General features: G+C 37.7%; 2 protein-coding genes across 4 annotated transcripts; one reads left to right on the forward strand and one right to left on the reverse strand.

The window, feature by feature from the left end:
• Nucleotides 1-614: 614 nt before the first annotated feature.
• On the forward strand, nt 615-7,618 carry LOC126591238 (SWR1 complex subunit 6-like). 3 transcript variants are annotated; one of them, XM_050256819.1, is made up of 5 exons: nt 941-1,075; nt 5,769-6,295; nt 6,400-6,499; nt 6,981-7,087; nt 7,184-7,618. In XM_050256819.1, exons 2-5 carry the CDS (start codon nt 6,191-6,193, stop codon nt 7,385-7,387), a joined length of 516 nt encoding a protein of 171 aa, XP_050112776.1. In that variant the 5' UTR covers nt 941-1,075; nt 5,769-6,190; the 3' UTR covers nt 7,388-7,618. The 3 variants fall into 3 exon arrangements, with proteins under 3 accessions (XP_050112773.1, XP_050112775.1, XP_050112776.1); XM_050256816.1 differs by lacking the exons at nt 5,769-6,295; nt 6,400-6,499; nt 6,981-7,087; nt 7,184-7,618 and adding exons at nt 1,722-2,729; nt 3,237-5,345 and having other exon boundaries at nt 615-1,075; XM_050256818.1 differs by lacking the exons at nt 5,769-6,295; nt 6,400-6,499; nt 6,981-7,087; nt 7,184-7,618 and adding an exon at nt 3,237-5,347 and having other exon boundaries at nt 617-1,075.
• A 236-nt stretch (nt 7,619-7,854) lies between these two features.
• Nucleotides 7,855-10,248, reverse strand: LOC126591239 (laccase-3-like). Its single transcript, XM_050256820.1, has 5 exons — nt 10,136-10,248; nt 9,869-10,020; nt 9,359-9,732; nt 8,331-9,278; nt 7,855-8,243 (listed from the first exon to the last, which is right to left on the reverse strand). The coding sequence occupies exons 1-5, from the start codon at nt 10,232-10,234 to the stop codon at nt 8,113-8,115; spliced, it is 1,704 nt and encodes a 567-aa protein (XP_050112777.1). The 5' UTR covers nt 10,235-10,248; the 3' UTR covers nt 7,855-8,112.
• Nucleotides 10,249-20,998: the final 10,750 nt, after the last annotated feature.

A 20,998-nucleotide genomic window follows, 5' to 3' on the forward strand; every position in this document is an offset into this window, starting at 1 on the left:
AGTATATATCTCCTTGCAGATCAACAAGTCCATGATCATCAGCAACATTAGCTTCTTGAATGGACGGGTGAAGAAATACTTCTTGAGTTTGAACCCTTCATTCATGTTAATTTTACTGCATTCGGGCTTGAACCCTCTCTGTCCACTCAAATTTTACGTTTGAAGTAAATAAATAAATAATTGAAATCCAAATGAATTTTATTTTCACACGTCCTGTAATTTTTTTTGTCATAGATTATAATATTGGGATTGGCTTCTCTCCTAGCTAATGTTAGCTAAGCTTATAATTTTGTCATTGATCAAGATCCTACTCTCATGATTTAATGTTAGTTTTTTCTTCAATATTTAAAAAAAAAAGGATTCTTTTTAAATTAACTTAATTGGCTCTCACGATTTTTTTAATGCTCGAAAAATCATAAAAATGATTTTGTCATTGAAACATTTTTACATCAATTTTTAAAGAAAATAGTACAGGTAACATTGGAACAAGTAAAGAAATATAGGGGTGATTTCGACAAAAAAAAGGGAAAAAGAAAAAGAGACATATAGGGGCGATACAAAATATTTGGGTGATGGGTAAGAAATATCAACAACATCCTCACAAACTATTTGTTTTTGTTGGCAACCTCACAAACTAAGAAAATCTGAAAAATGGTCAAAACTTCTTATCCCTTATTAACGCATGTCCTCGCCCATCTTAGCCTTCTCTCTCTCTCTCTCTCTCTCTCAACATTTGCATGGTTAGGGTTTCCAGTTACTTCTTTGCATGGTTAGGAAATTCCCACTTTACCTTCCCCCAACTCCTTGGGATGGAGGTTCAAACAGATTTCAGGCGTCCGTGAAAGCTCAGGCCAGCAATGTGTCCATAGATTTCAACAATGTTTATCCTTCAATCATAATTTCATGTGGAAAGACTCGACAGACAGGCTTCTACAGCTTACTTTACGGTGAAAATCCATTGAAAAGTTCATTCACTCTTTTGTTGTTAGAGTTCGCTTTGATCATCGTCCTCACACGTATCCTCCGTGTTCTTCTCAAGCCTCTCAAACAACCCAGAATGGTCTCAGAAGTCATTGTACGTTCCTCTTCTCCCTAAGAGATCTTACATATTAGTTTGTTAATATATATATATATATATATATATATATATATATATATATTATATATATGCATTTAAAAAAATGTTCATGCACGCACTCTCTGAGAATTCGAGCTTTGGTTGGTTCCAATGCCAAGAGAGTCATTTAACCTTTATGCATATGTGTGTGTGTGTATATATATATATATATATATATATGTATAATATATGGATAATGCTAGGGACACTAAAATTTTAAACCAAATTCGCAAACCAAATGATATGTCACCAATAGAAAATAAACACGTTAATCAACACTTAAGTAATAATCCAATCATTAACATTCACATCATTTCATTTACAAATTTTGGTTTAAAAATTTGGTCTCCCTAAGTATATATATTTTACGAGTAATGCTAGGGAGATTAAAATTTGTAAACAAAATTTCCAAACTAAATGATGTGTCACTAATAGAAAATGAGCACGCTTATCAACACTTAAGTTATAAAATTTAGTTTAACAATTTAGTCATCCTAGTATTACCCTATATATATTTACATCATTATAAAGTTCATATATTCTTTACTAGGTTGTATGAAATTCATCATTTTGGTATTACAATTGACTTGATTACTTTGTTTAGGGTGGTATATTCATTGGACCGTCAATTTTAGGCCGCAGCGAGAAATTTACTTCAGTTATGTTTCCGAAAAATTCAAAATTCATAGTGAGAAATATTGGATTAATTGGATTCACTTATTATTTTTTCTTGTCCGGAGTGAAAATGGACCTTTCGCTGGTGAAAAAGACAAATAAGAAACAATTGTACATGGCATTTGCTGGAGTGCTCCTCCCCTTCATAGTTATATCAATTGTTGCATTCAGTTTGCGCAAGTCCATGGACAAAGAACTAGCTAGAATTTCTTCACTTGGATTCATTTCCTCCGGCTTGGCCCTACCGTTGTTTCCGGTCATCCACGCCATCCTCAAAGAGCTCAACCTTCTGAGCTCTGAGATCGGACGTCTGGCATTGTCGATATCGGTGATCAGCGATGCGATTGGAGGCTGTATAATGGTTTTATTTGAGGCAGCTAAGCAAGGTGAGGGCAACCACCTGGCTGTGTTATGGTACTTGATTTCTGTGGTTGTTTTTGTGGCCTTCATTGTGTTTGTGATTAGAAGGAGTTTGTTGAAAGTTGCTGAGACCACCCCAGAAGGGCAACCAGTGGACCAAGCATACGTGGTGTCGATTTTGTTGGGGGTTTTAGTGATGGGATGTTTGGGTGACATCTCTGGGATCACGATCGTAAACGGTGCGTTCTGGTTGGGTTTCGCGATCCCGGATGGCCCTCCGCTTGGATCAACAATTGTAGAGAGGAGTGAGATGGTTATAGTGGATGTTTTGATGCCATTTTCTTTTGCAATGGTTGGGCTTTCTGTGGATGTGAATGCCATGAGCTCTGTTGGTTGGTCAAGCTTGAGTCCCTTGTTTGCCATCACTGCGACTGCCTATGTGGCTAAGTTGCTTGGAACCCTAATCACTTCTGCCTTCTTTGAGTTGCCACTCAGAGATGGTGTTACGCTCAGCTTCATGATGATCCTAAAAGGTCAAGTGGAGATAGTGGTTTTACTCCATTGGATGGACAAAAAGGTAAACGTACGTTTTTGGCCTACACATGAAAGAAATGTTAAATGGACTTACAGAAAGCATAAAGATCGTGTAAATTGGCAGTTAATTTATACTTCTTGGATTACATGACATTGTTAATCAACAAATTAACTGCTAGATTAGATGATAAAAAAGTATGACTGAAATCTTCCACTACTTGCATAAAAATGGTTCTTAATTATATTTGTTGCCAAGACATTTTACACCTAAATAGTACTATAATGTTAGTGAGGAGCAGAAAAGAATCAAACTAGAGAAAGCAACATCTTACCTATCAGTTTGGTGTTTTTCAACTATGATCGAGTTTTGATGAGCTTATATATGAAGAGCCTTAACTATTTATCTACACCGAATTGAGCTTATATCCAAACTACATTACTTTTGAACTTAGGGTTTAGCATTTTTACTTTTCGTAGAAATTCATAAATGAAACGTAATCCTACTCATCCGAACTCACTTGCTCGCTGTTCTGTGTGTATACATGCACAGATAATGGCGATTCCAGGGTTTACAATGATGGTGATATCCATCACTACAATGACTGCAATAGCCACGCCCTTGATCAGCATCCTCTATGACCCAACAAGGCCATACATGGTCCATAAAAGGAGAACCATCCAGCACACTCCTCTGGAGGAAGCAGAACTTCGCATAGTCCTATGTATATATGATGAAGATAGCATAGCTGGCCTCATAAACCTTCTTGAAATCTCCAATCCAACTCTAAGCACCCCGTTCGTAATCTTTTCTCTCCATCTTGTCGACCTTGTTGGCCGGGCTTGTCCTGTGCTTATAGACCATGAAAAGCAGGAAGAGCAAGATTCAAAATATGCAGTTTGTCACACAATCCACAATGTCATAAAGCAATACCAAGAAACCAAAGGTGAGTGTGTTAGGCTCCATCCCTTCACAGCTATAGTGCCAAACAAAACAATGTACCAAGACATTTGTGACCTAGCTCTTGTGAAAAAGGCCACACTTTTAATTTTGCCTTTTCACAAAGAATGTTTGGATACTCTTGGAGGACAATTAACAGAAACTGTGAGGCCTGGGGTTAGATCTGTCAATTCAAATGTGTTAGCCCATGCACCTTGCTCAGTTGGAGTTTTGGTTGACAAGGGTCATGTTAACCAACTGGCATTAAGGAACACCGAGCTACACTTTGCCGTGCTATATTTGGGCGGAGCAGATTCTAGGGAGGCATTGTGTTATGCAGATAGGATGGCTGGAAAATTCAATGTGTCACTGACTGTGATTCGGTTTCTTTCACACAATTCTGAAGGTGATGATGAGATGGAGAAGAAGTTGGATGATGGGGTTGTGACATGGTTTTGGATGAAGAATGAGAGGAATGAGAGGGTGAATTATAAAGAGGTGGTGGTGAGGAATGGGGAAGAGACAATCTCAGCCATTCAATCAATGAATGATGATAATGAAAATAATTATGACCTTTGGATTGTGGGGAGGAAACAAGGGATCAATCCTGTGCTTTTATCTGGGCTATCATGTTGGAGTGAGAATGGTGAGTTGGGAATAATTGGGGACTATATTTCCTCTCTTGATTTTTGTTGTACTGCTTCTGTGTTAGTGGTGCAACAGCAGACTTTGAGAGGGCAAGGGTCAGATAGTACAAGTGGAAGGTTTGCATGTAACCCTAGCCCTACTCAGAAGGTGAAGGATTTGTTAATTTCATGGTGTTGGTAACTAGGGTTTGATAATTCACAAACCAGATGTGTATTTATTATTAGCTAGGCTCAGGCGAAAGAGAGATAGGGACCAGCTGAGGTAGAATTGAGTTTAGGCGAGTGAATAAAATTAGTACTCATTTGAATGTATACTTTGTGATGTATCATATGTTAATTACATGTATAGATACTTCATATCATGTACTCATTTCATACAGAGATACTTCATATCATGTACTCATTTCATACAGACGGTAATCCTACTTCCACTCAAAACATACGCGCTTATTTGCAACTCTCCCACAAAGTTAATCCTCTTCCCTACAAAGAAACTCTTCTTAGCACTCGATAAGTCATATCTGACACTCATTTCTTATGAAAACATAAGGGAAGAACTACACTTTAATGATTGTATCATTAGTTTATTAGAGTAAACAACAACAACAACAACCAAGTTTTATTTACCCATATCTTTCTTATAACTGAATCATCTACTCTCGGTTTTGCATCAAGTCTTCTTTTAAATTCTAGAATGCCACTACTCTTGGTTTTGCATCAAGTCTTCTTTTAGCTCCAGTACTCCATATCTTTCTTATAGTCTCTTACCAAGTTTTCATAGGTCTTTCTTTACCCTTTTTGCCATTTGAGGCTCTATCTCGTAGTCGTATTTTATAACTGAATCATCTGTAGGTCTTTGGTTCACATGTCCAAACCACCTTAACCGATTTTTTCTCATCTTATCTTCAATTGCGGCCACTCCAAATTTACCTCAGATATCCTCGTCCTTAATCCTATCATTTCTCATGTGCACACACATCCAACAAAGCATTCTCATCTTCGCTACACTAATTTTCTGCATATGTTGCTTTTTGACCACCTAACAATCCATGTCATAAAACATTGTTGGACTTATTGTCGTCTTATAAAATTTTCCTTGAACTTTAGTGACATACAACAATCTCATGACACGCCCAATAAAGAAAAGGGGGAGTGTATTAGGTAATCGACAACCAACATTTTATTCTTCGTGCCAGATCCCAATAATATGAATCATTAGTTTTTTAAGAGGATCGATAACTAATTCTTACTGCAATTAAAGAGACATCCAAATGAAACCATGAACATTATATGATGGAAGTCATCATGTATTTTTTCAAGCGATAAGGGGAGAAAGTATACTCAAATACCGCACCTCTTAAGCTACAACCTTGTACTTGTCAAACAAATAACAATAATAATAAATTTAGATTCTGAACGTGCTGATCAAATCTTTGGGTGAATAATTATACAAATTGTCTGGATTTGCTAATATTGGGCATATGTTTACCAATTCAAGGTCCAGTTACAAATCATAACAAAGAAACTACTTTCGATTGGAGTCCTAAGCCCAAATCTCTCACTTTCTTCCACCCCCAGTCCTCCAGGACCTCCACTCTCTGCAATGTCCTCCATTGTTGTGCGGTAACGCCTCTCTCTCTCTCTTTCTCTCTCTCTCTCTCTCTCTCCCGATACAGCTTCGGTGATACAATTTTCTTTCTGTATATTCGATATGTTTTGCGAAATCAGCGACTACCCAAATCTTATTGTCATAAAAGTCGACGACTTTAGCTGAACCACTCACAGTGAGCTCCGGATTAATCCTACCCAGAAAGGTTTTACTCATTCCAATCATGCTTTCTTGATCGAAAGCCATTGCTATCGATTTTCCATCACTCGAATTTTCGAAAAGGAGACTCCTTTCAACTTCTTCCTGCAGCAATGGACGACGATGGGTCCAACCCATTGCGCCGAATGTCGAGTCGAACTCGAAAGGTTGCTTCGAAAATGACTGCTGCCCTACAGAGCAGTGACAACCGCACGCAGGTATATACAAACACACATGTATTTATATGTTTTGGTGTTTTTTTTTTCCTGTGAATTTGTATAAGTTTATTAGAGTTGATGGGTTATGCTGGTTGGTGTTTTAGGCTGCCTTTGCTAGGCTTGAAGCTTTGGAAAATGATAATGCTGGTTTGGAGACGGTAGAAGTTAACGACGATGCTGAAGCTTCTCTTGACGATGATGATGGTAATTTTTCATGGAACTTCTCTTTAACCACTCTGTTCTTGTTGGTTTTTTATTTTCGTATTTGTTTCCGTAAAGAAGTTATTACCTTGTATTAGACAGTGGGATTTAGATTCTGTTGAATGATTTTGCATCCGAAACCGAAGTGCATTGTGATGTCAATATATGCATTTTAAGCGTTTCTGGTTGGGAAATGCTCGTTAAGTTATTAGCTATGGTGTATAAGTATGGCCATCAAACGGTGTGTAAGAACGGAAGAGATTAGAGATTCTGATCAACCTCTCTTTCCCTCCATCTCATGACTTGAAGTTATTTCAGTAAGTTGTCTATCGAAGGCAATTGTAGCTTAGGTAGTCTTAGAGAGATATTGTTGTTCCGTTCCAGTCGAATTTGGTTGAAGTAATAACTAAACGTTTGGGAAATTCCTTCTGCAATTATTGATGGAATGAAGGAAAATAAATAACAATTTGAACTGCTGCTGCAGTGTTTATAACAAAGAAGCAGTCTAAGGGCACCAAGCGTAAAACTCGGCAGGCAAAAGCTCTCGAGGCCAAGAAGGCCCCAAGAACATTCCTGGAGCTTGTACATGAGGTAACAGGGTTTTTGCTGCATGTATTCTTGTAGGATTTGAATTGCCTTGATGCGCCTTTCCTAAGTTTCCTTACATAATTTTTCTCATGGAAACAGGCAAATCTCGACTCCTTGCCTCCTTATGTACCTTCCTATTTGAAGGCAGCAGTGGGACCACCAAGCTCTACCTCCTGCCGCCATTTCTGCACTGTTTGTGGTTCTGCTGCCACCTACACATGTGTGAGGTGTGGGGTGCGCTTCTGCTCAGGTCGTTGCCAGAATATACACAATGATACTCGATGTCTGAAGTTTGTTGCCTGATTGGTGAGTGGTTTGAACCAACATACGTAACTTTAGTGAACTTGATGCTGAAACATGTTGATAATCCATAACTATCATTTACTGTGTTGTTAGCAGTTACAATACTCTTGTTTATATTGTTGTTTTGGTTTTAGTCTCCCTGAGAAGTAGGTGTACCATCATTTACACTAATATCTTGTTCTAAGGCAAACGGTTCTGAAAAGAAAGAATGAAAAAACCATATTTTATCCATTTGTGGTAATTGATTTTTTTTCTCCTGCAATCCGAGAAATTGCATCTCGTCATTCCTGGAGCTTGTTCACCATAAGAGTTGCCGTAGTTTATTTCTAGAATGGTTTTATGCAGACTGCACGGTGCACCTTCTGGGGAAGTTAGCACCGTCTCACCACATAGAAGCTAGGTTTATCTCATGTTGTGTTTCCTTCATATTTTGAGCTATCAACTCATCATCTGAAAGCCGGAATGAATAAGATATGCAATCTGAAGTGTTTCGAATCATATATTCCTTTCCTTGAATTCGGAAACAAATCATAACATGACAACTTAACTGCTTCGTTGGAGCATTGTCCAACTCATGACTCCATACGGGAAAATAAATCACAATGGGAACTCACTGACAAATTCAACCTAACCAATACATAATAAATCTAAGAATGCAAGATAACAGCAAATCTTGCAATTTCAATAGTGAAATCCAACTACTAGTGCGATCTTCTGCTGGTAATTTAGCATCGGGGTAGATCTGGTGGAGGGGGAATTACAGACTGTAATGGTCCAATTCCGTTCTCGACTAGAAAAGCCATAGCCAAACCCAGGAAGAGATGTGAATCTAAGTGACAGTGCATCAGCCAGACACCTAATTGGGTCAAGAAGTAGAAAGATATCAAAATAGTGAACAAATATGGGTTAGATGAAAGTTTAGGATACGAGATTAGCATGTTACCTGGATTATCAGCCTTAAATCGTATAGCTACCCATCCCCCTGGAGGTGTTCCGATGGTATTTCTCTGTGGCGGGTCGATGAGGTTGAATCTCGCTGGATCTGTGCTGGGGTTGTAGTTTCCAAATCCTGATCCAATCACATAGAAATGGTACCCATGAAGATGCATAGGATGGTCCTCAGTAGTCACTATACTTGTGTCCTGAAGCACTATTTGTACATTAGCACAATACTTCAACCTGTAAAGCTTAGTTCCACGACGAGGTGACCATAGCCCCCGGGGCACATTTCCGGTATAATTGAATTGCACAGGAGGAATAGGTGGAAAGTCTGTGGTGAAGACACCGGGTACACCATAGTAGGCAGCTTGCATTAAGGAGTTGGTTCTTGGTAATACAAAGGAAACATTGTTCATGCTGGCTGCAAAGCGGGTGTTGTTTGGTCCTTGACACCGAGGGCTGTTGGGAACTGTGCAGTTATAAAGTCCTAAACCCACAGTGAAAAACAGGTACTCGTCAATCTGCGTGGGGACTCTGACCTGGGATGGGCTCTTTATCTGAGCAGTGTATGCAGTAGCAGTTGCTGTATCGTTGTAAGCTGGCAATGTAGGAAATACTGGTGCTAAACCTTGATTTGAAGAAGCAGCATTCTTGTACTCAAGGATAGCAGTGGTGGTGGTATTGTCGAAGGGCGCATTCTGGGCAGTCGCATAGGCACGAGCAGCCATGTAGTACCGAGCAGGGCGCTGATCAGCAGTAAGCAGAACATCGGTTGTTTGGCCAGGGCCTATCATGATAACTCTGGTTGTGAAAGGTCTTGTGTAAGATGCGTCAGCGCCCACAACAGTCAGTTGGTGGTTGGCAACGGTAAAGAAGAGTTCTTGATTGAGTGCAGAGTTGATGACTCTCAGGAGAAGTGACTCGCCAGATACGACTGGAATTCGAATGGTTTCTGCATCGCCATTTTTTTTATTTCAACACATTATACATCGTTTTATTTTTGCATATTTAAGCAAGTGGAATTTAGCAAACCTTGTCTGGAACATCTGTAAAGATCACCAGGCTGGCCATTAATGGTGTATGCATCAGAGACATTTGGTGCTCCTCCTGTGAAAGCCGCCAGCCTCATGACATCTTGGGGGTCTCGATCAAACCATTCCCCAAGAAGAATGGGAACTTCTCGTTTTGGCATCGGGAAGGGGTAGGGAGAACCCAATCTAGGGTAGATTATGAGGGCTCCATAGACAGTGGCTCTGAGCCATCTGCTGTGAGCATGCCACCACAAAGTGCCCTCTTGGTCTTTGATTGTGAACCTGTATGTGTAGGTAGCTCCTGGTTGGATAGGGCACTGTGTGACGTATTCCGGACCATCTGCCCATGGATTGTTCTGCTGCTTCAGTCCATGCCTGAAAGATACAGAATAATAAGCCTTACATAAACTTGGCAGGGACACTAGACAAACATTAAGCCGTATATAAACCATGATTTAGTTTATTAGCAGCAGAATATTCAGAAGCGTTGTAAATTATGATGAATGAATACCAGTGGATGGTGATGTTGTATCTTGCTCTGTTGGTAACTTTGACGGCAACGGAATCTCCATTTCTGACTTCCAAAGTTGGACCTGGGAACTGGCCATTGACTGTGATTGTGCTGAGGGTTCTGCACAGCCTCGTGACCGGCCTCGCTTCAACCTATTTCCAAATTTCCACTCACAAAACAAAGGTGTTATGAATACGAATACACAAATATGAACACGAACGCGAATACAAAGACTACTATATGCATACGAAATGAATGAATACGTACGATGAATTCATAGAAGTGAACTTCTGCAGCTGAGAAGGAAGCTAAGAAAGTGAGCAAGGCAAGAAGGCCAAGCAGAAGGGTAAGTTTGGAGGCCTCCATTGCTTTGCTGGTGGTAGTGTGAGCTTAGACTTGTGAGGGAGGACCTATTTATCTATTTCTGGATTAAGCGGGAAAGGGAAGAACAAATATTAATTTTAATTTAATTTAATTTAATATTTTGAGAAATTACCCATGTAAATTAGGTTTCTAGGTCAACATTGGACACTGAAGATCTTCTAGGACATATTAGTCCACCCAAAAAGGGGATTTGGTTCACCCACTAGGCCCTCCTCAGTCAAGTGTTAAACCAATGTTTAGCATCTCAAAGGTGTGGTGATTCTTATTAGTGCCTTAATTTATTAGGGATTGAGCTTAAGGTCATAAGCCTCGACCAAATCTATAAGGGGATTGAGAGTTAATGCCTTACTTGATGCGAGCAATCGAAAAGCTCCGTGGTCGGAAGATGTAAACTATTGACGGTGGAGTGTACTATCTTGTTATTGGGGGCGGATTTGCGACATTATTTTTTTACACAATTTTTGACGTGTTTTTGTGGGGCCTATTTCGTAATATATTTTAACGATCTTAATCGTCTATCATTTAAAGCATCATTCATAAGTTATGCTTGTAAAAAATTAGGCAAGTCCAAAACCATTGAAACATTCATTTGTAGTGAAGGAAACAACCGAATATTGTTCTACAAAAAGCCACTAAACATTTAATCCAACAGTTATATGGTTTCAGATGTGGGTGATTTTTAGTAGACGCGATATTTGAGAGAAGACCTAAAAGATAGACGGTTCAAATCGTCAAAATACAGTACGGAGCGAGCTTTACAAAAACGTGTCAAGTTGTGTAAAAACAAATGCTGCCACAAATTTGCCCCCTTTGTTATATTCTCAATTTAGACTGGTGCAAACAACGTAACATGTTAGACGGTCCAGCAATATAAGAAATTTTTATTGTCGTTCCTATTTCATACTTCATCATATCCCTCCTTGGCTAGTGAATCACACCACCACTTGTATCACATCCCAGTCTCGACTCCACTGTAGTCACAATATTATCTGTTTTGGGCCACGGCCACGATCTCATGGTTTTGTTTTCGGGAACTCACGAGCAACTTCCAAGTGGGTCACCCATCCTAGGATTGCTTTCGCTCAAACTCGCTTAACTTCGGAATTCCGATGGAATCTGAAGCCAATGAGTTCCCAAAAAACCTCGTGCTAAATGGAAGTGGGTATGTACATATAAGGCACATCACCCCCTCTCCGTTGATCGATGTGGAATGTTACAACTTGTCCATCATCTATCATGGCTTGTGAGCCAAGACATTTTGAAGCATTCTAAATTGACTCATTCACCCATTTTTTTTTGCTATTTCACTTTTGCTTTTCAAAACCTATAAATTATATAGGAACAGTTAAATGGGGGGTTGAATTTTGGTTTGATTTGGTAGGGAGGAAGAAGAAGAAAAGAATAATTTTGTTGCATTAGTTTAGTTTTTCCGTTATGAATTTGATGCAACAAACTTCCACCTTAGGAAGAGGAGGAGGGTCCATCTATGGAAGTAACAAGTTTCTTGCCGTATCATCACCTCCACCATCTTCACTGAATAATTAGGGTTTCTAACGACTTGGTCATATTGAAAACCAATTAACTCATTTACGTATAATCTAGGATCGAGTACTTAACGAAATATACACACTCTAACGGGCAAACTTACTAAGATATGTAATTACGGGCAAAAATGTTATTTTTACTGTATCTTTCATACAAAATTTGTGACACTTTTCTAATAGAGATTGGACTAGACCTGGCAAACGGCTAGCGTTTGTCGTTTTCGTGTCAAACTTGTTATCTTAACGGATCGTGTCGTGTCAAATCCGTTATTGTAACGAGTTCTAAACAGGTGACCCGATTTATCAACGGATCGTGCAAGAAATTGTCATGTCAAATATCTAATCTGACAAACGATATCGGGTTCTTAACTAGTAACCCGATAACGACCTGAATCGTTAACAGGTTGACCCGAAACCTATTACTTTTGTGTCTTTTCGTGTTAGGTTAACGTGTCATGCAATAAATTGTCAATCATCATAAAATTCCACGTGTTGATGGGTCCTACTTATATTAGAGATGTGGTATAAAAAATATAGCAAGTATAGAATTACTCTTCTACGAGTGATTAGTCTACAAAACAAACGATTGAAAAGTAAGACTTGTTAGCAAACCAAAAGGATTAAAAATAATATGTTCGAAAGCGAAGTCAGATGACAGTTTCAAAGTGTATGAACATTTCTAGGATGGTTTTTTGTCAAAGTGTACGAGTATTTCTGTGATGGTAATTATTTTTCAAAAGTGTTCGAATATTTCTTTGATGGTTTTTTTCAAAGTGTAGTATTTGTTTAAAACATCAATCAAGGCACTAATTGGCATGAAGAGTGGTTACTCTTGTGTTAGTTAATTCTTATTGATTTGAGATGAAGCAGGTACTGTCCAGATTTTCAATGTATAAAGAAGATCTGTCTTGGAGTCTCCCAGCCAATTAGAAATGTTCTTATGAGATGTAATTAGGAATTTAGGTAGTCTGCCAACCAACTTTGGAGAAATCATATCATGTTTCAGAATTTTTTGGTTCCTAATCTTAGAAACTTAGACCGGAACATGACAAAACAATCAAACATGCATCCTCACCATTTCGCATGAGCTACTCATATTGCTATTTGACTGTTGTTCATGAGATTTGAACTCACGGTCTATACAAAAGTTTAGACTGAGTCCACTAAACTAAGCGCATGTATGGAAGTATATTTGTTGATGCATGAAATCAGTGAGAACTTTGGTACAACAGAAAGTGTTAAGTTTGTGACATTCGCTAGATTGCTCCAGTTACTAGTGTGGATAAGTATGTAACTGGATAGAGATAGGGAAGCAAACCCAAAATGTACGTGGTTCAAGCTCTCCTTTAGTGAGTACCAGTGAATGATTTAGTACAAATGACATTAGGAAATATTGTGGAATAATGATCTCCTTTTATAGAAGCGAGTTTCTAACTTTGTTCTGACATTGACACGCGTCGTGTTGTGATTGGCTTCTGATGTTTTCACGTGTCGCGCTATGATTGGTTTCTAATGTCGACACGTGTCGCGCTGTGATTGGTTTCTTGGTTGGAGGGAAACTCTTCTGGGTCCTTGACGGTATAACGTTGACCGGTGCTCGGTAGTTTTGAGATTGGTCAAGTATGGTACAAACAACATTCAAAATAAGTAAAAGTGTTTTCAAATCACCAACACACTTTTATGGAATCGTTTGGAAGTGTTTAAAATGACTGAAAACTCTTTTAGAAAAAATATTTCTGGATTCCAAAACCACTTAAAGTGCTTCTTACAAGAAGCACTAGTTATGTGCTTCTTGTATGAGCAGGTCAAGTGCTTAAATATTGGTTTAAAACACATTTTACAAAAAACGTTTTCAACTATTTTAATATCACCAAAAACGCTTCGAACTATGTTTGACAAAAAAAGTTAAAAGTGCTATTGAATTAAAAAAAAAACTTAGTCTAAGTGCTTTTCTAAAAAGCACTTGTTTTTTTATTAAAACTTTCCATTTATTCCTAATAGAAGCATTTTTACTAGAACTACTTCTAAGCATAAGTGTCTTTTAAAAAAAAAAAACCAACTCCATATGAGCCCTAAATTATCATCGGCAATACATTTTGTCACTTTTATCATCAATACGCTTCATTATCCGGCGAGGATCTTTTTTTCCATTTTTATGATGGTTTTTTGTCAATGTGTACAAGCATTTCTTTGATGGTATTTATTTTTCAAAAGTGTTTTGAATATTTCTTTGATTGTTTTTTTTCAAAGTGTTTAGTATTTGTTTAAAACTTCAATCAAGGCACTAATTCGCATGAAGAGTAGTTAATCATGTGTTAATTAATTCTTATTGATTTATGATGAAGCAGGCACTGTCCAGATATTCAATGTACCAAGAAGATCTATGTCTTGGAGGCTCCCAGCCAATTAAAAAATGTTCTTATGAGATATAACTAGGTACCATGTTTGACCAAAAAAAGTTAAAAGTTCTTTTGAATTAAAAAATATATATATATTTAGACAATTTGTTTTCTAGAAAGCACTTTTTTTTTTATTAAAACTTTCCATTTATTCCTAATAGAAGCGTTTTTACATGAACTACTTCTGAGCATAAGTGTTTTAAGAAAAAACAACTCGAGCCTTAAATTATCATCGGCAATACATTTTGTCACTTTTATCAATACGCTTCATTAATCTAACTCACAGAAAAAAAAAATCTGAATAACATGAAGCGACATGAACCAAAGAACCAATACTTTGAACAACTACATTTCACAAAATGCTTGACAAATTATGAGATGAAATACCAGAAAACAAAAATTGGAGGATACATTGTCCAAAATATTGTGCCTAAAAAAATTACTAAAGTTACAAGCCTGTGTACACTGCCCAACAAGAAAATTACAGCACAACCACTAACAGAACCACCGCCGGCACAAAACCGCGAAAAGAAAAAAAAAACAGTATGAAAGTTTTACTGACAAGAGAAACGTCCATCTCCTTCGATCTCTTCCCTCGCTGGATAACGAAAAATTGAACAGCGCATGAAACATCACATTAACTTTGACAATCATTCTTCAGACTTGAGCTATCTGCTGTTTCAATGTCTGCAACAACTTTAGTTTGGATTCACAGATCCGTAGAAACTCAGACAGCACCGTACATTTCCCAGTTATCAGCTTTCGTGCGACATCAATTGGACTCCAAGACTTCAATGCTCGGGAGATTCTATCACCGACCGCTGTGTCATTTACGGATGAGATATAAGTTTCTAAAATATGGAAAACTTGCCCAGGGCCTTCGTTCTGTCCTTTATTCTGCAAAGAGGAGAGTAATGTCTCCATGTTGGTGTGTAACCCTTCAGCTGAAAGTTGGCGGCAAGGATCATGTTTCATGTTTTGTTTCAGTTTGAATGTGAGCCATTGGATCATAGTCCACATGGTAGATTAATCATGTATCTAGCCTAAGTAATAGAATAAGACAAGTGGCATCATCTAATAGGATGATAACAATGAATGGTTAAGATTGTATTGTATGTTGGTGAGTGAAGGATCTCCCTTTCTTTCCTCATATAACGGTTAAAAATGTATTTTGTGTGCAGAGTATCAAAATTGGAAGAGTCATTGTTTTGCATCATCTTCTCTCTAAAACTCTCTCCACCATTGAAGAGAATCTCCATTGAAATACATATCAAAACACACAAACACTAACATGGCCTCAGAGCCTGGTTTCACTGTCTAAACTGGGGCGTGAAATCTGTGAGTGCGATTGAGCTACATCTTTGAGCTTCAATCGAATCTGGAAATTGTGATTTCTTGTATCCAAGTCTAATATGGCTGGATCTGGTAATGTCGAGCTTAGAGTTCCAATGTTCAATGGAGAAAATTACGAGTTATGGAGTATTCGAATGAAAATCATTCTGAAATCTCATGGTTTGTGGGAGTTGGTTGAAAATGGGTTTGAACCTTCAGATCTGAAGTCTAAGGAAGCTACGGTCGATGAGACGAAGAAGGAGACGTCAAGTGAAGTGTCATTCAATGAAATTCTGATGAAGGATGCTTGTGCGCTTGGGATGATTCAAGGCGCAGTCTCGGACCAGATCTTTCCCAGAATCATGAATGAAGAGACATCCAAAGGAGCTTGGGATGTTCTAAAGGGTGAATTCCGAGGTGATAAACAAGTAAGAAATGTTAAATTGCAAGGGTTACGTAGAGATTTTGAATATACTCGTATGAAGGATAGTGAATCATTATCTGTATATCTCTCTCGATTGTTTGATATCATTAATCAAATGAAAAGTTATGGAGATGAATTATCTAGGGAGAGAATTGTGCAGAAATTACTGATTAGTCTTCCAAAAACATATGATGCAATCTGTTTTGTGATTGAGCATTCTAGAGATCTTGAAACTATTGAGGTTCAAGAAGTTGTGGCTTCTCTAAAAGGATTCGAGTAGAGGCTTAATTTACATACTGAGTCTTCGACTGAGAGAGCATTTGCAAGTTTAAATGTAGCATCTAAGGGTGCCAGAAGTGGTGGATTTTCTGGGAATCAGAGGTCTCAAGAGAATTGGAAGTCAAGGGGAAAAGGTTGGGATCATAAACCAAACTTTGTTCAGAAGCAGAATAACACTCAAAGAAGTTGGGATCACAAACCCGATTATTCTCAGAGATAGAATAATACTAAAAGGAATTGGGATCATAGGCCTAATTATGTTTAGAAGCAAAACAACTTTCAGAGTGATGGTAAATGGTGTGACAGGTTACACTATGGGAAATGTTGGTATGAAGGTAAACCAAAATGCACAGGCTGTGGTAAGCCAGGCCATTATGTGAAAGATTGTCATGAGAATAAAGGAGTGCAGAAAGTTAATTATGTAAATCAAATGAGAGATACAGGATCATTGTTTTATGCCTGTAATGCAGTGACGGATGTGAAAGTCAATAACTCGTGGTACATTGATAATGGTTGTAGTAACCACATGATAGGAGATGAGAGATTATTGGTCAATGTTCAGAGAAATTTGACTTCCAAAGTAAAGATGGTAACTGGAGAAATTTGTCAAGTGGCAGGAAAGGGAACCTTGGTGATTGAGACTAAATTGAGAAGAAAACATATACAAGAAGTAATGCTTGTTCCTGGACTTGAGGAAAACCTTCTCAGTGTATGACAAATGATGGAAAACGGTTATTATCTGTTATTTGGAAGAGATGTAGTTAATATTTTTGATGGTTGGTCACTGGATAATTTAGTAGTAAGGGTGCATATGACCAACAATAGATGTTTTCCTTTGACAATGTTGCCTGCAACACAGTATGCACTAAGAGCAGGTGTCACACATTGCTCTCAGATATGGCATAAGAGATTGGGTCATTTGAATGAGAGAAGTCTCAAGGTACTTGAAGAACATGATCTGGTGCATGGATTGCCTAAATTAGAAATGTCATCAAGTGTGTGTGAAGGTTGCATGTTGGGCAAACAACAAAGGGACTCATTCCCTTCTCAATCGACTTAGAGAGCTAAAGATCCACTGGAGTTGATTCATACAGATATCTGTGGTCCAATGCAAGTAGAGTCTCATTCTGGAAACAAGTACTTCTTGTTGTTTACAGATGACTGCACAAGGATGTCATGGGTGTACTTTCTGAGAAACAAGTTTGATGCGTTTGAATGTTTCAAAAAGTTCAAGGCCATGACTGAGTTACAATGTGGATATAAGGTTAAATGTCTCAGAAATGATAACGAAAATAATTATAACCTTTGGATTGTGGGGAGGAAACAAGGGATTAATCCTATGCTTTTATCTGGGCTATCATGTTGGAGTGAGAATGGTGAGTTGAGAATAATTGGGGACTATATTTCCTCTCTTGATTTTTGTTGTATTGCTTCTGTGTTAGTGGTACAACAGCAGACTTTGAGAGGGCAAGGGTCAGATAATACAAGTGGAAGGTTTGCATGTAACCCTAGCCCTACTCAGAAGGTGAAGGATTTGTTAATTTCATGGTGTTGGTAACTAGGGTTTGATATTTCAGAAACCAGATGTGTATTTATTATTAGCTAGGTTCATGCTTTGAAAAATGGCATTTGAAAGAGAAATAGGGACCAGCTGAGGTAGAATTGAGTTTAGGTAAGTGAATAAAATTAGTACTCATTTGAATGCATACTTTGTGATGTATCATATGTTAATTACATGTACAGATACTTCATATCATTTACTCATTGCAACTCTCCTACAAAGTTAATCCTCTTCCCTACAAACAAAAACTCTTGTTAGCACTCGATAAGTCATATCTGACACTCATTTCCTATGAAAACATAAGGGAAGAACTACACTTTAATGATCGTATCATTAGTTTATTAGAGTAAACAACAACAACAATCAAGTTTTATTTCATTAAGTGGGGTCGATTGTATAAATTCTAGAATGTCCACTACTCTTGGTTTTGCATCAAGTATTCTTTTAGCTCCAATACTTCATATCTTTCTTATAGTTTCTTTCCAAGTTTTCATAGGTCTTTCTTTACCTATTTTCTGCTCTGAGGCTCTATCTCGTTGTCGTATCGTATAACTGAATCATCTGTAAGTCTTTGGTTCACATGTCCAAACCACCTTAACCGATTTTCTCTCATCTTATCTTCAATTGTGGTCACTAATTTTTATGCTACACTAATTTTCTGCACATGTTGCTTTTTGACCACCTAACATTCCATGTCATAAAGCATTGTCGTCTTATAAAAATTTTCCTTAAGCTTTAGTGGCACACAACAATCTCACAACACGTTCGGTAAAGAAAAGAAAGAATGCGTCAGTAGTCAACAGGCGACACTTTATGCTTCGTGTCGAATCCCAATAATATGAGTCATTATTTTGAATCGATAACTAATTCTTACTGCAATTAAAAAGACATCCAAATGAAACCATGAACATTAAGATGGAAGTCATCACGTATTTTTTTAAGCAATATTGGGAGGAAGTATACTCAAATACCGCACCTCTTACAAACAAATAACAACAATAATAAATTTAGATTCTGAATGTGCTGATCAAATCTTTGGGTGAATAATTATACAAATTGTCTGGATTTGCTAATATTGGGCATATGTTTACCAATTCCAAGGTACAGTGACAAATCATAACAAAGAAACTTCTTTTGATTAGGGGTGGCCACTTAGAACTGAAAACCAGAAACCGAAACACGAACCAAATCGAACAACACCGAACGGTTTGGTTTTGCAGTTTTGAAATGGTTTCGGTTTTGAAACCGAACCTCAACATAGAAAACCGGTTTGGTTTCGGTTTTGGCTTTTGAAAACCGCACCAAAACCAAACCACACCACAAATATTAATAAACATTTAATTAAATGTCCATATTAGATTTCATGTTTGAATTGGTTGTTTGTTAGAATCCATACACTTAGTATAGAGTCAAGCACACTAGAATATCATCATTCATCACTTTCTTTCGTTCATTAACTCGAAGGACCATTGTTATTTTATACCATCACACACACACATATGTACAAGGGTGGACTAATCTTGTTATCAAGAGTCAAACAATGATCTAATGAAGTCCACTCATTTGAAGCATGATATCATATATTCTAGTATGAAAGTTTCGCTCACCTTTAATGAATTCAAAGTTATTCAACTTGTTTTATGTTATACCTTGTACGGAACACCCTTTTGTTGCACAAACATATTTTAACATCACAACTGCATGCAACATGCTAATTGTTTACATAACAAATGTCTTTTTCCTATTGCTAAGAAATGCTTATATATATGTTAAATTGCAAATTGTACATTTTTTCTTAAAAACCAAACCGAAACCGTTTGAAACCGCACCAACCGAACCAAACGACTTGGTTTCATTTCGGTTTTGGCTTCAAAACCGCACCGAACCGAACCGCAAAAAATTTCGGTTTCAGTTTTGGTTTCACTCAAACCCGCACTGAACCAAATTGTGCCCACCCCTACTTTTGATTGAAGTCCTAAGCCCAAATCTCTCACTTTCTTTGTAATGACTCCTCTCCAAAAATTATGACTTTTATAATTTTAAAAATGTAAAATTACAAAAAATGCCCTTCGAGGCAAAGACGTTGACTTTTGTTGACCGCCTTGTCGTGTCACATAAGAATCATTTTCTTGATGTACTTGGATAGTACTCGTGGCTATGAACGTGTGGGCGCAAACAGAACGTGATTTGGAGTTATAACGAAAGAGATATTAACGTTTAAAGTTGGGGGCATTTTTACGTAGGTATCATTTCCTTGTTCATAACTTTTCTTAGTAATCCTTCCATATTATTCTGGTTTAGTTGTATGCTCTGAACACATTCATGTTATACTTTACATTCTTATTACATATATGCTATTCGTATGCATGTTTCAAATGGCTTCGTCACCCTCAGGTGTCGGCTAGCATGTGTCTATCCTGATATCCCAAATATCAGGGTTGGGGTGTTTCAGTTTGGGGCGTGTTAGCGGGAAGCGACGTCATCCTCACTAGTTTGAGCAGTTCTCGGGCAATAAAATATGTGAGTGGACCCCTTCATAACTTATATATTTTTACAAAATATAGCCTAGCATGCATTTCATATTTCATGCATTTAATATGTTTTATATTATGTTTTCCGGGTTTCTATAATTATGGTTTATATAGAATTCATTATTTAATTAAATTGCTTTACGAAATATTTATAATTTATAGAACTCACATTTAATAACGGTTATGAATTATTGAAATTTTATATATGAAACTCCTTGGACTTACAAATATGTTTTTATATACGATTTATGAATTGAGATTTCGAACCCTTGAGTTTTGGTGATTTGGCTGGAGATTTCGAGATATGTTTTGGTACTTACCTAGTGGGTTATCATACAACACATCTGCACACCACGGGTATTATGTCTATGGCCATAGGACACATATGATGGAGGAGTGAGATATGATATATTATATACCCCTAGCTTCATCGTCGAAAGTGGTATCATACAGCTTCACTAGCCACAGCTAGTGTCGATGTGGATGTTATGCTATTTGATTCAGCTTCACTTGCGGGTGATGGACAGGTTATTCAGCTTCACCTTCGGCTGATGGACATGTTATACAGCTTCACCTTCGGGTGATGGACAGGTATTGCCTTCGGGCGACTATGATACCCATAGTTGAGTACAACACGAATATGATTTACGATGTTTCATAAATGTTTTACATTGCA

The sequence above is a fragment of the Malus sylvestris genome, chromosome 11 (genome assembly GCF_916048215.2).
Source record: "Malus sylvestris chromosome 11, drMalSylv7.2, whole genome shotgun sequence".
NCBI classification, from domain to species: Eukaryota; Viridiplantae; Streptophyta; class Magnoliopsida; order Rosales; family Rosaceae; genus Malus; species Malus sylvestris.

Excerpts from the sequence above, each read along its gene's own strand:
- LOC126591238 (XM_050256816.1), top strand. The coding sequence starts at position 767 with ATGGTTAGGAAATTCCCACTTTACCTTCCCCCAACTCCTTGGGATGGA. Across the intron at positions 1,076-1,721 it reads GAATGGTCTCAGAAGTCATT|GGTGGTATATTCATTGGACC; the intron begins GTACGTTCCTCT and ends TACTTTGTTTAG. Across the intron at positions 2,730-3,236 it reads TCCATTGGATGGACAAAAAG|ATAATGGCGATTCCAGGGTT; the intron begins GTAAACGTACGT and ends ATACATGCACAG.
- LOC126591239 (XM_050256820.1), bottom strand. The coding sequence starts at position 10,234 with ATGGAGGCCTCCAAACTTACCCTTCTGCTTGGCCTTCTTGCCTTGCTC. Across the intron at positions 9,733-9,868 it reads TACAACATCACCATCCACTG|GCATGGACTGAAGCAGCAGA; the intron begins GTATTCATTCAT and ends TGTATCTTTCAG. Across the intron at positions 9,279-9,358 it reads TTACAGATGTTCCAGACAAG|AAACCATTCGAATTCCAGTC; the intron begins GTTTGCTAAATT and ends ATGGCGATGCAG.